Genomic DNA, 17,661 nt, shown 5'->3' with positions numbered 1-17,661 from the left:
TAATGGTGGGCCGCGCTGTATACGGACCTTTGTAAAAAAAATAATTTATGACTACAAAAAATATAGCGGAAATCATCATTATATTATGGGGAACATGTTACAGACAAAAGAGCAGATAATAGCCGAATATCACAAATGGGTCTTCAACTGACGCGACGAGAAAATACCCCACCCGGATAAGCCGGGGCCTCAGCTGGCCCCTAAATAAAAATGTGTACTATTTCAGTTTTAGTTTCTTGTGTATAATTCGGAGTTTAGTATGACGTCCATTATCACTGTACTAGTATACATATTTTTTAAGGGACCAGCTGAAGGACGCCTACGGGTACGGGAGTTTCTCGCTACATTGCAGACCCATTGGTGGCCTTAGGCTGTTGTCTGCTTAATGGTCGGGTTGTTGTCGCTTTGACACATTCCCCATTTCCTTTCTCAATTTTATTTCAGTGAAAATGGATGTCATACTTAACCCCAAAACTACAGGCACTTGTTTCTATCCTTTTGAAGGTCGACTATCCATATAAATAGAAGCTTCTTATAGCTTTGAAACTGAAGCATTAAGAGCAAATCCGAATATGCTAAGTAAAAATGTTTATCAGGTTGAGATCTATCCATCCTGAACTTTTCAGACAAATCAGACAACAGGTTGTCACAGTGGGTTGCTGTCCCTCAATTTTTTACTCGTTTGGCTTTAAAAATATTTTGATATGAGCGTCACTCGGATGAGTCTTATTTAGACGAAACGTGCGTCTGGCGTAATAAATTATTATACTGGTACCTTTGATTATTAACTATTTGGTAATTTAAAGCCATGCAGGAAATTTTGCAGTTTTTTGTTATTATCTTGAACATTATTAAAGATAATAAATACACTGGAAATAGCCATACTGTTAAGCATTGCAAGATCCAAAAATAAGTCAACGTAACCAAAATTATCAAATTCAATTGGCCTCTTAAGGAGTTATTGCCCTTAAGGGGCTAGCTATAGTCAATATGTAACCATTTTTCATAAATTTTTGTAATCAAGTTACAAGTTTTTCCCCCTCTGAAACAAAAAATTAACAAAACATAGCCATAATCATCATTGGGGTGATTCGTTTGAAAAATATGTCCGATGTCCGCCAGCTAACCAACATGGCCGACATAGCTAAAAATAGAACACAGGGGTAAAATACAAATCTCTGAAACTTAAAATTCAGGAGCCTCTAGGTTTTTTTTAAACAATGAATTAACACATTTAAAATTACTCGGTACTCCACAGATGGGGTACTTTGAAAAGTATAACGGGGATCATCAAGACAACGTTAGGACAGGATTAGAAAAAGTCTATGCATAACCATGTACATGTAGCCCCTCCTGTACCTCCTATATCCGACTTTAAAGTGTTCTACTTTTACATTATTATATTGATAGTACATTATTCTAATATGACGTTCTTCTTAGCTTTGGGTACAAAGCCATGTTCTAATTCAAATAGAACATGGGCTGCACGTGATTGACGTAACAATTGAAATTGCAACGTCAGATGAATTTTAAACAACGCCAGGATCAAAATGGACATTTTTGTTGGTGTTGCTCGCTAGGAAATTAAATGAAAATATTCTAAAAGTAAGTTTAAATGTTTCTGTTCTTTTTTTATTGATAAACTGCTGATTTTCTATAACGTTTTTGGTTCATGAAATCAAAATGGCGACATTCCGAGCGTCTACTCAGGAACATATATATAGATATACTGTTCCCAGGTCTACTATAGGTCCGCTTCGAAGTGAAAACGTTCAAATATTCCTATTAGAATCGAAATAATTCTATCCTGCCATGCTCTATGACATTGATAACGCCTAGAAGATTATCATGTCTATCAGCCAACATGTGTATTTGCACAGACATCAAAATAGTGTCACTTGGTCATGTTGGTCCAGTCGGGAAACTTCGGAGGATCGACGATCGTGCTTCCCGGAAAGTTGAGTCGTCCGAGAAAAATCTCTCCTTTATTCATTTCATTTGGTTACACGTACACTTCCGGTAAAGAATGGCACCGACCCCTTCAAGTATAATATCTCTTTCAACTGAAAATCCTAAAGACGATTTTGTTCAGGCAGCTAAAATAATTTTGAAATTTGCAGACAACATACTAAGTAACCCAAATGAAGAAAAATATCGCAAAATAAGACTAGGAAATCCAACTGTGGAAACCAAACTTTTACCGATTGTCGGAGCTCTTGAATGTATTTTTGAAATGGGATTTCAGGAGGTATTTACCAAGAAATAATATCAAAACACGACATTGTAAACCATTCAGTCTTGTCATTTGACTTTTTTGAATTCCATTAATCCTCCAGTTTATTCCAGACTAATAATTTTTGTTTGAATGTACAATGACAATGTATTAGACCGAAAAATCTGTCTCTTGTGTACCCACACAAGAGACAGATTATTCGGTCTAACAATGTATCACTATAAGCAAGGACGTATATTAGATGTTAGTTATACGTCCTTGCTAATATGAGGCAGGCATTACCTTAGTCCGAGATTACTCTGACGTCCAACAGTTGTTTTGCCAGACAAACTGGGGCCGTGGGACGTGAGAGCTCGTCCCATATCAAAAAGTGGATATTTGCCCACCCAAAATAGATGCGCTGCTTCGTCACTTCTGGTGCCGACTGACGGCCTTGGAATTATATAAATCGGGCATCAATCTGTTCATTTTTCATTTATCTCTTCATTTATGTAAGTTTCACCTACCTACCTGCCAACCTTTATTTTCTCATCATTAGACAGTTTTCACAGTGACCCATCGATTTCGGCATTTTGACTTTCACTTTCAAATGGACGTCAAGTTACGAGAGAGTTCGTGGTCTCGAGACTCAAAATATGCAAATATTTATATTTTTTCATCTCCTTTGTATGAGATCGATGATTAATATTTAGTAGCCAACCATGATTTTTCACCTCCTTTACAGGAGATAGGTATGAAGCATTTAGTTCCGACCACGTTACAATCGGAAGCTCTCGGACATTCAGATAACTTACATCGTAAATGAACGAGGTGTTACATTATGGTCATTTGCATAAATCATCACTGTTTTCTCGTGGTCACGTGATAATCTTTGAAAATGAAAGGCAAAATACCGAAATCGATGGGTCACTGTGAAAACTGTCTAATGATGAGAAAATAAAGGTTGGCAGGTAGGTGAAACTTACATAAATGAAGAGATAAATGAAAAATGAACAGATTGATGCCCGATTTATATAATTCCAAGGCCGTCAGTCGGCACCAGAAGCGACGAAGCAGCGCATCTATTTTGGGTGGGCAAATATCCACTTTTTGATATGGGACGAGCTCTGACGTCCCACGGCCCCAGCTTGTCTGGCAAAACAGCCGTTGGACGTCAGAGTAATCTCGGACTAGCATTACCTGTAAATGGGGACGAAGTCTGTATGAATTATTTTTTGTAACTTAAATATTTGTTAAAAAAAAGAAACGGAAATAGTGACACCGTAACGTTTCCGATTTTGGTTCTTTTGTTAGGGATTTTAGTTGTGACGTTATTTATGTTATGACATCATATGCAATGTAAACAAAGAAACGCTATCATCAGGTAACGTTTTTTCATATATCAAGGTATTTTTAGAAATGAAATTGGTATTGCGTTCCTTCCTATTTTATACTAGACTGATAAATATATATTTTACTCAAAGTTTCATACAATCGAGACCGGAAAAAGGAAGTAAATTATAGATTTCTGCGCAGATGCAGGAATTCAAAACATGACATCTAAAAAAATTGAACGATTTTGAGTTCATTAGTACAATGAAAATTTCAGGAAAATTTTCCCGATTTTAAAATTTTTTTTTTTATTGATTTTTCTACTGTTATTGGGGACTTCATCCCCATTTCAGTGTCATACTTCACTGTCGGACATAATTATTTTGGCTGAAAAATATACATACATGTATATATACGAATGCATGTTGTTTTGTAACCTGGTCAATTCGTAACTATGTTGATTTGTAACTGAGACGTTTCGTACCTGGTAATTATATATGGTTATAAAGTGTTAGTTTAAATTAATTAGTTTAAATGAAACAGTTAAAGTTATTATTTATAAATGATCAAATTGTCCATTTAATAATAACAATATTGTAATGTTTTTAATTTAAAACTTTCTTAAATCTTTTTAATTATTGGCTAATTGGTAATTAGGCTGGGTGACAGCTTTAATGTTTTTATGACCACTAAATGACAGGTAATAAAAAGTAATTATAGTAGGTGTTAAGTGATTATTAATGGCACACAACCTATGGCACACGACCTAAAAATAATTATTTTTTACTTTTTTCTCACTTTTACATGCAATTGCATAACCCTCCTTTTTTCATCCAGACTGGTAATAGTTTTTTTTTTTTTTTTTTTTAAAATAAATATCATTTTTTAAGTAACCTACGACTCATATTATTATTATATATTATTATATTATTATATATTGATATAAGGTACAAAAAATCTCAGATATGAAACGACCTAGTAAGTTACGAATCGACTAGTTACGAAACAACGACCTGCACCCGTATATACCTCAACATGATTATAACAGATAGAAGGTACATGTACCTAACTCATATATCTAAAAAAACGTCACCTATTGTCGAATTTCTGTTATATTTTTATACTGCTGAACATTGTCTCTCACTGACAAATGACAGAAAGTTTGAAACTTGTTATAGCGTACGTAAGCTGCATTAGGGTACAAGTCAAATCGTCACCTGGTCAAATCCGCATCCACAGAAAAAGTCAAATATGCACCTGGTTAAATCAGCACCTATTTAAAGTCAATTCAGCATCCAAAAATAGTTGTATATAAATAATTCTAAAAATGTATAAATTCATGATCTACATGTATTTTGGGGGGGGGGGGGGGTTGGATTTTATCATGGCATACATTACATTGTTTAAAAGCATCAAGCAGTTGGAATACATAAGTTAATTATTTAAAGTTTTCCCAACATTCTATGACTGATGTTTTTATAAGTTTTTTTTTCAATAAATTCATGATATTAATAACTTTTATCAAGTACAGTGGCAGACCTAGAAATTTTCATAAGTGGGGGCCCACTGGCTGGCTAAGAGGGGGCCCGTTTCCGTCACGATTCAGTGTTTCTCTATATAATCAACCAATTTTTTTTCTCTTTAATACAAGACAAATACGACTTTAATAAGTCAAATATTGTTAAGCGAGAAATAATTGAACAGAATCAAAAAGTTGCAAATATCGACTCCTTCAAGTCGATAAGTTATCAAAATTAGTTAACTTCAACTTTTTTTTTACTGATTTAATCATTCAAACTTATTTAACTTGAAAACGAGTTCATGGACCCCTCTTGTTTAAAATGCCATTTGATTTGATTATGTAAGAAGATTATGTGTATTTTCATGAAAACGTAAATAGTGCAATTTTTTTTAATTTGATAATTATACAGCAAAAAATTATGTTTTTTTCTACACTCATGATGTTTTGATAAATGTGAGTTATTTGAAAGAAAAAAAATGCACAAATTTAAAGGACATCAAAATAAATCAGAATTTACAAATAATTTAACAAAAAACAGATTGTGTTTATCTTTAAAAACAAAAAAGTTATGTATCTCTGTTGAAAGGAAAAATACGTACACAAATCCAAATTTTGTGCAAATATATAAAATTTCGACCTAATTTTACTTTTAAAGTATCATATGAAGGTATATTTTTTCTTACATACATGTATGATTTAATCAGGCAAAAAATAGCCTATATATGCAAATTGTTAGCCAAATTTCAATATGGGATCAAAAAGTATCTTATGCCCTTAATATCTACACAGTGATTTATCACACTGTTGTAACTGTTGTTGGAATCCTTGATTATAACAGCCTTTCAAGTTTGTCAGTTGTAACTGTTTTCATAATTTTGTCTTCTTACAGCTCAAGGCCTTAGGGAAATGTTAAATTTGTTTTCTTGTCGCTTGATTTGTCTTCTTGTCGCTAACTAGTGCGACCCTTGATTGTTGAATAAAAAGTATGTACATGTATATTTTAGTGATTATTACTTATTAGAGCAGCTCAGGTAAGAAGAGTTGGGTAAGCCTTGTGTCCATTGACAACATTGTTTAACTAATGCCCATGCCAATTGGTAGGGTATTTCACTGCATATATAGTACCGTTTTTAATCGTTTTTAAATATTCCAATCTCAAGATGTTTGAAAGGTTAGTTACTCTGTTTGACTAGAGATAAATCAGAGTTAATGAATTTTATTTGAAACAATTTCTGCATCCTTTGTTGTATGATCAGTACAAGAATGTGTCGGCGTTCATTAAGGTTTAATTTATTTTTAGGATGGAGAATATCTCACATTGCCAAGAACCTCTCCAATCTCTCAGGTTAAGACCATTCGAGACAGTCTAATTCAGGAAATACAGAAGGTTTCACCTGTGTCTGTAAATGGACCTCAAGCTGCAGGTGGCAGTGTACAGCCCACCAGATCAATTTCTCAACCAAGACCTTCAACTTCTGCTATACTTCCAAATTATCAGGTAACATGCATATACATTTACAAACTTAAATCATAAATCAAGATCAACAACAACTTGTTATACTGGTAAACAGTTTCCATCAAATTATGAAGTTGTGAAATACATTTTCGTACCATAGTCCATCTGACTAGTCCTACTTTCACTAAAAGTCACTGCTTTATAAATATAATAGTGATTACATGAAAGAAATATATATTTGCATTTTGCAATAATGGCATAGTGATGCTAGTAATAAATTTCCAATTATGGCTAACTTATGGACATAGACATAATTTTTTGACTAGAAGAATTTGTTTACTTCTTCAAGTGAATTTAATTAAAATAAACTGTCATAGTTCATTCTTTAAAAAAAATGATACATGTATGCTGTTAAAGATTTTTAGTTTAAGTCAAAAGTATATAAACATTAATTAAGTCAAAATATAATATAACTAGATATAGGAGGATGTGGTATGAGTGCCAATGAGACATCTCTCCATCGATATCCATGTCACAATTTATAAAAGTAAACAATTATAGGTCAAGGTAAGATCTTCTACACAGAGCCTTTGCTCACACCAAACAGCAAGCTATAAAGGGCCCCAAAAAAATTACTATTGTAAAACCATTCAAACTGGAAAACCAACAGTTTAATCTATAGAAAGAACGAGAAACACTTATGAACCACATAAACAAACAACAACTACTGGACATCAGATTCCTGACTAAGGGCAGGTGCAAACAATTGCAGCGGGATTAATTGTTTTAAAGGTACCAAACCTTCTCCCTTATCTGAAACAATAGTGTAACATCACAGCATAGAAAGGTTACACATTTTCTTTTTTCAAAATGGTCAGCTGATGATACATTGCAATTTTCATTTGCATCTGAAGCATGCGTTACATTTGTTCCTCTGTATATAAAGTTTAATTCTTTATTTAGTAGGGAGATTTGGTGAAATTGTCTCCCTTCAAATAAGATCATCCGGTAATTAAGAATTTTTATTTGCTCATATTTGAAAACTTTCAATTATTCTATTCTATACAACATTATGACAAACTATAAAAGCCAACAAAATAAATGTAGGAAATTAAAAAATATAAGTGTAACAAACTGATTTAATTAGTGCATATACATGTATCAGTTTTGCTAGTACAAATGTATTACAATTATTCAACTGAAATTCATTTGATAATAACATACTCTCTTGTTTCTTTCAGCAATTAGAACGCCAGTTTTTCCAGAAGATTGAGAGTAACTTGTCTCATGTTTTGAAATATGAAAATCAGGGTCTTCAGGCCAAAGCAAGACATGTTATACCAACACAGCATTTAATAGAGAAAGCCCAGAAATCATTTCAGGCTTTAGCACAGTCCGGTAATGTAGGTGACATTGGAATACGGGATTGTTTGATCCTAGAACTTTTAGCATGGTTTAAAAACTCCTTTTTTAAATGGGTTGATGCACCTCCATGTGATACTTGTGGTGGCAAACCAACAAGTGTTGGAATGGCAACTCCAACTGCTGATGATACTAGATGGGGAGCCGGTCGTGTTGAAAATTACAAATGTGAAAAATGTCAAAAGTTTATACGATTTCCCCGATATAACAGTCCAGAGAAATTGTTGGAAACCAGATGTGGACGCTGTGGAGAATGGGCAAATTGTTTTACACTATGTTGTAGGGCAATGGGATTTGAAGCTAGATATGTGCTGGACTGGACAGATCATGTATGGACAGAAGTGTATTCTCCTTCACAAAAACGTTGGTTACATTGTGATCCCTGTGAAAATATCTGTGATAAACCTCTTTTGTATGAATCTGGATGGGGTAAGCAGTTAACTTATGTTCTTGCTTTTTCTGCTGATGAAGTTCAAGATGTCTCATGGCGATATTCGTCTAAACATTCTGAGTTATTAACTAGGAGACATGAATGTAGAGAAACATGGCTTGTTCAGGTCTTACATAAGCTGTGGAATGGCAAGTTATCTAGTGTAACTGATACTAGAAAACAAGAAATGGTTAATAGATTATTAACAGAGTTAGTGGAATTCATCACCCCTAAGTCAACCGAAGGTCAGAATCTATCGGGAAGGACAACTGGATCATTGGCATGGCGTCAAGCTAGAGGGGAAGTAGGTACAACTTCTGCTGAATCCAAACCTGAATATGTGTTCAATCTGACAGAAGACGAGAAAAAATCCAAAACATTCCATATAAGATATAGTTGTGCCAAAGATGAATATGTTCGAATGAGCGATTTGGATGCAGATAAAGTTGTAGGCTTTTCTTCATGTCTGTTTAAATGTGAGAAAATGTTTAGAAAAGAAGAACAAGATTGGAAGATGGTCTACCTTGCTAGAAAAGAAGGGTCCTCAAAATCATCATTGACATGGAAATTTGATTTCAAAGGTATAGATTACTAGATGGAAAATAGTACTTTTGTTCAATTTTATGACAATTTCTAAACATACTTTTCTATAATATTTTCTTTTAAAAGTTTCTATAATAATTTCTTTTAAAAGGAAATGCAAAATAAAGTTGAGATTTATAGCAGAAATCTATTTATTTAAAGAAGAAAGATATTAAAATTTCTGCTTTACATATAAGAAAAAGAAGATGTGGTATGATTGCCAATGAGACAACTACACATGTACATGTAGTACTCTCCTCAAGAGACCAAATGACACAGAATATATTTTTTAATAGCATCAATTATGTATGAAAAAAAAAAGATTTTCAATGTGCATGTAGCGGTACATTGCTTTCACTTACTTTAAACAGCTATCAAAGTATTTGTGTATTTGCCCCGGGATACAAATATACAGTGAATATTTCATATAAAACATATATAAAACCATTCAATGGAGAATGATGGAATGGATTCATTTTATAATAAGATACAATGTTTTTACAGGTCTAAAGATTAGCAAACTAGAAGTAAGAATTAGTAGTGCAGTTTATGAAGATGGTGTGATCTCTTGGCTGCTATGTAGTGATTCCACATGTGCAATGTTAAAAGGTAAAATGCATGTTATTGTGTATTTAAATAAGTACCAACAAAATTTACTTGCAGATAAACCATGTATATTTTTGTACCCTATAATAGCTAGCTTTATACCCTTCTTTAAAAAAGGGATTTACCTCTTTCTGAACTTTCTCAGGAACTATATTACAAGAATTTCTGAAATTTTGGTTTCAGGGTTTATATGGGTCAGCTATGATGTGTTTTCAGATTCATCATTCAACAACTTCCTGTTTACTGAACACTTACATAATTTTACACAAATTGAAAATTTGCTTCACATTTTTCTCAGGAACTAGTCCGAACTACATTACAAAGATTTCTGAAATTTGGTTCAGGATTTTATACTGTGTTTTTTCAGATTCATCACTCCACAACTACATTTATGTCCATTTCAACAAAACAATATTTGTTACATAAAATGAAAAAGACTGAAAGTGGCTTGATTAACATTGTTTAACGAAAAAGAATGTAATATATCATTATTCTAATTTCTTATAGGGTTAGAATCAGTAAAACATATTTATTACAAACAAAATGACTCCGAAATTAACAACTATAGGTCAGAGTACAGCCTTAAACAATGAGCAAAACCCATACTGCATTGTCAGCTATAAAAGGCTCCAAAATGACAATTGTAAAACATATCAAACAAGAAAACTTGCAGCCTTTTTATGTACAAATTAAATAAATTGATAAGCAATTTAGTTTTCCATTTGAATTTTGTTTAAATGGATTTTTTTTTATAGTTCTTAATATTCTTTTTCAGGAAGTAACGAGTTTCAGACAGTACATGACCTTGAAGGAGAAGATGGTATGACAATCACAGCTGATCTGAGTGGAGGGAAGGGAGATAATGCATGGCAACATACCCAGTTATTCAGACAGTCTAATACTGATTTGGAATTCTGTCCTTTTGAAGTCAAAGTACATTTTGCATAAGTGTTTTGTTATGAATAGTATTATTGTTTTTCAAAGTTTTTTGAAGTTGTTGCATGGGAGATATTGAAAAAAAAAATCAAATTTGGTAGTTTTCTTTCAATTTTTCTTCAAACATAAATTCATAGATCTAACATAGTTAAACTGGAATTGCTGATTTGAAATTTATGAAAGTATTATCATGTGCAATAAGAAGACAATATATAATTAGCTAACATTTTAGCATCTTCAATTTATTACAAAGTGCTGCTTAATTTTGTGATCCTTCAGATAATCATTGTGCAATGATATTAAAGTTTAGAATGGTTCATTTTTTGCCTGTGAATGGTTATATATGTAAAAAGTTATTTATAAATATGGTCATTATTTATTAGAATTATATTTTCAAAATGTTTACTTTTACAAATTTTTCCTAATATGAAAGTGATATTTATACTACAGAAGCTTGAAAATCTTATGATTGATGTTTATAATCATGTTTTTTTCAATAGAAAAAGATTGCTTGATATCATAAATGTTATATTTGTAATACTGATTCATGACTTTAATAGTTTTAAGGGGGCCATTGATTTTGAGGCCATGGGAAGGGATCTGGCAATTTTTTTAAGATATAATACTTACACATTTTAGTTTAAGATTTAATTTAATATAAATGTTATTTGGATTTTTAATTTCAAAACTTACTCAGACATTCAATTTTCATTTTATTTTTGGGGAACATAATCAGACAATTATCCTGTAGTGGAAAAAAAACCCTCTTAATGTGAGGGTGAATGTACACATACAATTTTTAGATGTTATATAATTATCATTATTCCACATTCCTGTTTATTTTGAAGTTTTTTCTTACTGAAAAGGAAGCTTTAAAAGGAGCATTGGAAGAACAATCATTGTGATGTAATTCTGGTCAACATTTTTACTTTTTTGTACTTTTTCTATTATTGAATTAGTCTTTCATCTGACAATGTGTATTTATGTGTGTTTGACCAAAAAAAAGCTATATATGAGATTGTCTGTATAAATACCTTTATAATTTAATGTACATTGGAAAGCTACCATAGCTTCATCTTAAATTTGTTGAAATTAATGTGTATGAATGATTGAAATTGGGAAATGAATCCTCTGATGAAATTCATAAATTTGTATAATTTTCTTACAATTGAAGGGAAAAGACTTTTTTCAATGATTTAAACAAATTTTGATTTTATACAGCTGAATTATAAAGTTTAAAGCATTTTCAAGGGCATGCTATCTTTCTTGTTTTTCATGAAAAAACTTCAAATTTACTACTGAACTTTGTCTAAAGCTGCCTTCTTAAAGATATATAAATAAGTGTATGGCTGTTATAAGGTATGTTTTTTTTAATTATTATTAAATAAGGATTATTATAGTGTTATTGTAATACTAAAAAATCTGTGTTATTGTCAATGATCAAATTGTTTTTTTTTCTGCATTTGACAACATAATAAATGAAAGATCATAGCTAATATTTGTCTTCATTTCTATACATGCACCTCACAGCGCTATCCAGTGACGTGAGAGTCATATAATTATAACAGCTGCAAGTTTTTGGTTTAATCCTTTGTATGGTAATTTATTTTTCATCTCTACAATTTTAACACAATATAAAAAAAAGATGTGGTATGATTTCCAAAGAGACAACTCTTCACAAGAGACCAAATGACACAGAAGCTCACTACACTGTCCACTTGTTAGCTCAAATTTTACATGGAACGAAGTTGTGAACAAATGGAGAGTTTAAATGATGGGCTGTTTGTAATAGGTCATTCTAACAATTTGACCTGCTGCTCAATACTGAACACTTGATTCTGTGAACCTAGACATTTATTCTTGCAATATTATTGTTCCCACAGCAGATCTTAATCTTGAGAAAGTAGATATCATATACCCTGTAAGCAATCATATTCAGTTGAGACTCTAAATAGGCACATACAATGTTCTTAAAAATAACCTTTTATGCAAGATTGCTGGAATGTGTATGAAGGGTGATGCCCAGTAATTAATATGAATGAATGGGCTTAACTTCAATGGAACAGCAACACAACACAAAAAACAACACAAAATGTTCTGGTCTTACAAGATAAATTGGTGTCAATACACTCTAAATCCACCCCAAGGTAAATACAGATAAGGAATAACAGATGCTATCAAACTGTTTCCAACATCTTATTCTCTAAAATGAAAAACACACTTTATGATGTGAAAAAAATACTGCTAACAAGGTTCCTCACTTTTGTAAGGCTCATTATTATGCCATAAAAATATGTAGCTTATCTTGCCCAAGAGGTCAAGCGAGCTATTGCCATCAATTGTAATTTAAAAAAAAAAATCTTCTTGCAAGCACAACATTATCTTCAGAAGTATATTATTAAACCTTGCTGTGAAGGAGGTTGTACACTGTTTTTCCCCTTTCTGTATGTCTGCCCATCCCTCCCATGAATATCTGTTACAGATTTCTCATGATCTACAGATTAGAGCATCCTGAAATTTGCTATCAAGCTTCATATGAACATGTCAATGTGACCTACCGAATAAGACTATTTACCGGATTTGTAATAACATAAGCAACACGACAGGTGCTACATGTGGAGCTGGACCTGCTTACCCTTCCGGAGCACCTGATATCACCCCAAGTTTTTGGTTGGGTTCATGTTGCTTAGTCTTTAGTTTTCTATGTTGTGTCTGTTTGTCTTTTTATTTTCAGCCATGGCGTCAGGTTATTTTCTATCTATGAGTTTGTCTCTCCCTCTGAAATCTTTCGTCCATCTTTTATGCTATATGATGTTTACACAACAATTTTATATTTAAGATTTTCAACCTGTATTTTTTGTGTTGTTGCTAAAACTTAAAAAAAGAAAGAAACTGTAATTGGCAAAAATGTTCAGCACTTTGCATCAGTCAATATTGCCAAAATTGTCAACCTATTCCTCATACTAGGAATGACAATTTTTTCCTGAGGCTTTGGTTTGATATTTCAACCCTCCCTTATTAAATGAAGTCTGGTTTGATATTTCAACCCTCCCTTATTAAATGAAGTCTTGATCAGTGGACCAGCAAAAGATACATAAAACTAACCAATAACAATTGAGTGCAGGAAAACCAAATATCTGAAAATAAAATACAGGTAAAAAAATAACGCAGAAAATATTTAACAATGTTATACATATCAAAGACATTGAAGATGCCTTGCAGCAATGCCACACACAGTACAGGAATACAAGATCTTTTTCTTTTGAAAAAACAAACAATAAAATTTTAAAGCAGATTAACCAATACAGACACAATATGAATCTGCAAATTGATGTTCATGGATTCCAAACAAATATCTGAATCATTGAACAACAACTTATTTATAACCTCTATCAAAAAGTCTATCTTGTCAAAGAGAGTTTAGAAGGACACTTTCTCTACTTGTGTAAGCTTAATAGACAATATATCGGGAAAATTTTGATGTAAAAAAAAATCTATCAAATTCCTGCTTGGTTAAAGCATACTTCAACTATCAATAAAATTGATAAGATTAAGTGAAACTTTTTCAATGAAAATAATCTGTTTATTAAAATCTGAGTAAGTGACATTTGTTAACTAGCAATGATGCTTTTGAAAATGCCATCATGTATAAAATAATACTTGGTAGTATTCTTTCTAAACCATTTCGGTAAGGATAAAATGCTTGTGGCGAATTTAAATCGGGGACGAAACCACATTCACGACGAACTAAAATTTGGGTCGAAAATACATAGATTAGTGACCGTAAAATTAAACTTCCGGTGTAAGATATTGATCAACCTGACCACTTACTGAAAGAAAAACATAGTGAAAGCTACAATGACAGCAGTCGTTCCTACATTTTCGATAGCCCCAGCCTTTTATCTGACGTTTTGGTGATCCACGTCCGAACAAGAAAGGTTAAATTTTACCCATTTCTTGTCAAGATCAGTAATCATACCAGCCTTATGACCATGATAAATTATTTCACGAACACGGACATATTACATTTTTCCCCAATTGTCGAAACCAAAATGCCATCGTTTGCTCGATTTGACATTGCCAGATGAACCATCATCACTGGATTCTTATTTGCATTGGCAACAACAGGTGTTGCAAGTGGATAGCCTGAGTTTGTCCCTGATAAAAAAATTATTTCATTCCACGGTTGTCGTCTACTTCCGTCGGATAATGGCCACAATCAACTAACTGAATATTTTGCGCATACAGGCCCCACCCCCTCCCCCCATTTTATTTTAATTTAGTTCAGCTTTGTCACTGAGGCTTTAAAAGCCTTGACTGACGGTGCTGATACAACCCCAGGAGGGAGAGAGTTCCAATCTTGAGGGGATAGGACTAGGAGGGGTCCTGATCCCGAAATCTCAGACTTAAAAAAACGAAATCCCGAGGTCCTGAATTTAAATAAAGTAAATCCCGACGTCCCGAAATCTTTGATGTTTAGCGGAAAGAATATTTCCAGTAATCACTTGTAGCTGATGGAATTTTGAAGCTTCTGTCATGCATATTTCTTGACAATCATTTAGGTTGCATCAGAAGATCTTCCTTTGTCTCTGCAACTTTTTCATTTAAAATTTTGAAGAGCATGGTGAGTCTTGCATCTTTTTGCCTTTTTTCGTGGAATCTCCAATCAAGATAATTAATAATCTTGCTTACACTTGAGTGATTATGATGTTTGTTCATCACATATTGGGCTGCTCTTCTCTGGACCATCTCTAGTCAGTCAATCTCAGTTTTATTGTATGGATCCCATACCGGACTGACTGTCGAAACTGTGATTGGTCTTGCTAGTGTTTTATAGGCATTTTTCTTTACAGAATTAGATCTTATATTCAAGTTTCGTTTTAGGAAGCAGCTTGTTCTTTTGGCTTTGTTGCTGAACTAGGTTATTTACATTCCATTTCAGTTGGGATGTGAATGTGCAGCCTAGGTATTTGGCACTTTTGACAGGTTCTAAAGTGTGACAATGTAGTTTGTAGTATGTTGCAATGGTATTGTTTTTCCGGCTGATGGTAAGTACATTGCACTTGTCTGGGTGGAAGGCCATTTTCTATTTGGTTGCCCATGTAGCTAGTTTATCAAGATCTGTTTGTAGGTCGTTCAAATCTTTGTAGTTTGATATTGTCAGGTATGCTATGGTGTCATCTGCATGATGGATTTAATATCATCAGTCATTTTGTTGATGTAGAACAGGGATAGGGAGGGCCAAAGGACTGAGCTTTTGGATACCCAAAATTCTACATCAATATGTGATGAGCTCTCTCCATCCACTACTACTGCTTGTGTCGGATGTGACAGGAAGCTAGCAATCCACCACCTATTGACCTTTCCTCTAGAGCACTCAAACTTGTTATATATATGTCATAAATCTACAAAATTGAGTAAAACACACCAATATTTCTGTTGTCAGAATCATATGTAAATTCCTACCAATAAAGTAAATAGTAAATTATTTCATATTTTCACAGAGAACACTTAATGCTAGCCTTATCAACCTTCTTGCTGCCTGTAGTTTTATATGGTTGCATACCATGTGCCAGAAAATACTTCAACTTGACATCTGTGATGTCACATATCCAACAATAACAATGCAACTACATGTAAATAAGGCATCCCTGTGACTTGACTAAAGTCACAAACTAAAAACCAATGGCTAAGTACAAACTAAAGAAGGCTTTATCCCTCTATAATCTTGACAATTGTTCTTTTTATAAAAATTTGAAAGGTAAGGATCCCCTGCCCTCCTCTCGACCCTTTTCAAATTATGCCAACATTTGTGATAACATTTATCGGTTGATTAAAGTCGCACCCATTATTTTTGGCCAATGGAAGCACTTGAACGCTCTTCAGTGTGGAGATGAAAATACAGTAGCATATAGATTCTACAAACTTGGTGCAGCAGGAAATGAAAATATATTTTAAGTGACATTCCATCATTTTTGCTAGTTACGACTGCAATCAATGAAAAATTTTACCTACTGGATCAGTCATTCTCTCTTAATCCTCCTAGGGTGCAGAGGAGGGGAGTGGATCGTAACCCTTGGCCAGTGAAGAAGGAATACTTTGAGCTATGCCAACTTAAGTGATCACTAAAGAAATTAGAATTGTCTAAACTGGCTATACACAACCTTAACTCTGATAAAAAATTGTATTAAGCATTTAAATTAACAATCCTTTGTGATTTTATGGTTCCTGAAATAGTTCAGTTGCATTTTCATGTATTAATTTAATTACAAAGGATATTTTACTGTCTTCTTTTCACAGAATAGTATTTGCATATATATATTGTTTCTGAAATTGAATCAATTGCTACCGGTAATTATTTAAATCCGCTGTTATGTTTTTCCATTTTAGGTTTAGGTCCTTTAGAAATGGCGACTATAGAGAAGTTAATCAAGGCATTTGAAGCCTTAAAAGTCTTTCATCCACAAGGGACAGCTACAGAGGAATCATCTAAGTGAGTTAACTCTTGTCAATTTTGTTGTATGGTCAAATTTACATGCTGAGAAGTTTACATCTGTTACCATTAATTGACTTCTATTATCCTTACTAATAAAGGTATATCAGACCATTAGGAGGCAAATAAAATAAATCATTCAGATATGATAGAAATATGAGTGTTTATGTATATTTTTTAGATATCTATACGTGAAAAAAAAGGATTATCTTTTTATTGTGCTAGTTTTTGGACTTATTCCATATTTAAACAGTTTTATTGCGAACCCAATATGATAACTATCTTACCAGGCTATTTAAACTGTTGTAAGTTCACTTGTCCTATTGGATGAATACAATAGCTACTGTTCTCTGTGTAGTTTATTCACTTGGACCTTTTAAATTCTATTTAACCTTCAACAATGAGCAAAACCCGTATTTTTAACCTATTCTTTTAATTTTCTATTTAAGATAGTAAAACAGTTTCTTTAAAAATGACATACAAATTACAAATCTACTTTAACATTAAGAATAACATGAGAGATGAGGTAGCTACTCTTTAACACATTCAAACAAGATTTATTTGGTGTTGTTGGGTATGTGAAAAGATTTTATTTTAATGGTAATAAAGATACATGTATGTCCTTTTACTTTACTTTTTATACCTCAAGTACTACTATAACATTTTTCTT

At 32.9% G+C, this 17,661-nt stretch overlaps 2 protein-coding genes across 3 annotated transcripts in view; both read left to right on the top strand.

Annotated features, from left to right (window-relative positions):
• Positions 1 to 1,993: 1,993 nt before the first annotated feature.
• LOC143072017 (peptide-N(4)-(N-acetyl-beta-glucosaminyl)asparagine amidase-like) lies at positions 1,994 to 11,982 on the top strand. Its single transcript, XM_076246783.1, has 5 exons — positions 1,994 to 2,248; positions 6,367 to 6,564; positions 7,764 to 8,955; positions 9,461 to 9,565; positions 10,338 to 11,982. Exons 1-5 carry the CDS (start codon positions 2,027 to 2,029, stop codon positions 10,508 to 10,510), a joined length of 1,890 nt encoding a protein of 629 aa, XP_076102898.1. The 5' UTR covers positions 1,994 to 2,026; the 3' UTR covers positions 10,511 to 11,982.
• Positions 11,983 to 14,306: 2,324 nt separating this feature from the next.
• LOC143072015 (huntingtin-like) overlaps positions 14,307 to 17,661 on the top strand; it is a 60,646-nt gene continuing 57,291 nt past the window's right edge. The window contains exons 1-2 of one of the 2 annotated variants that reach the window (XM_076246780.1): positions 14,307 to 14,436; positions 16,889 to 16,991. In XM_076246780.1, coding sequence (XP_076102895.1) covers positions 16,906 to 16,991 — 86 coding nt within the window. In that variant the 5' untranslated portion in view covers positions 14,307 to 14,436; positions 16,889 to 16,905. Of the gene's footprint in view, positions 14,437 to 15,442; positions 15,547 to 16,888; positions 16,992 to 17,661 lie in introns of those variants that run through there. The other variant, XM_076246781.1, reaches the window with a different exon arrangement.

The sequence above is a fragment of the Mytilus galloprovincialis genome, chromosome 4, assembly GCF_965363235.1.
Source record: "Mytilus galloprovincialis chromosome 4, xbMytGall1.hap1.1, whole genome shotgun sequence".
NCBI lineage: Eukaryota > Metazoa > Mollusca > Bivalvia > Mytilida > Mytilidae > Mytilus > Mytilus galloprovincialis.
This window is presented reverse-complemented; position numbering and strand designations above follow the sequence as displayed.

Excerpts from the sequence above, each read along its gene's own strand:
- LOC143072017 (XM_076246783.1), top strand. The coding sequence starts at position 2,027 with ATGGCACCGACCCCTTCAAGTATAATATCTCTTTCAACTGAAAATCCT. Across the intron at positions 2,249-6,366 it reads TTGAAATGGGATTTCAGGAG|GATGGAGAATATCTCACATT; the intron begins GTATTTACCAAG and ends ATTTATTTTTAG. Across the intron at positions 9,566-10,337 it reads CACATGTGCAATGTTAAAAG|GAAGTAACGAGTTTCAGACA; the intron begins GTAAAATGCATG and ends ATTCTTTTTCAG.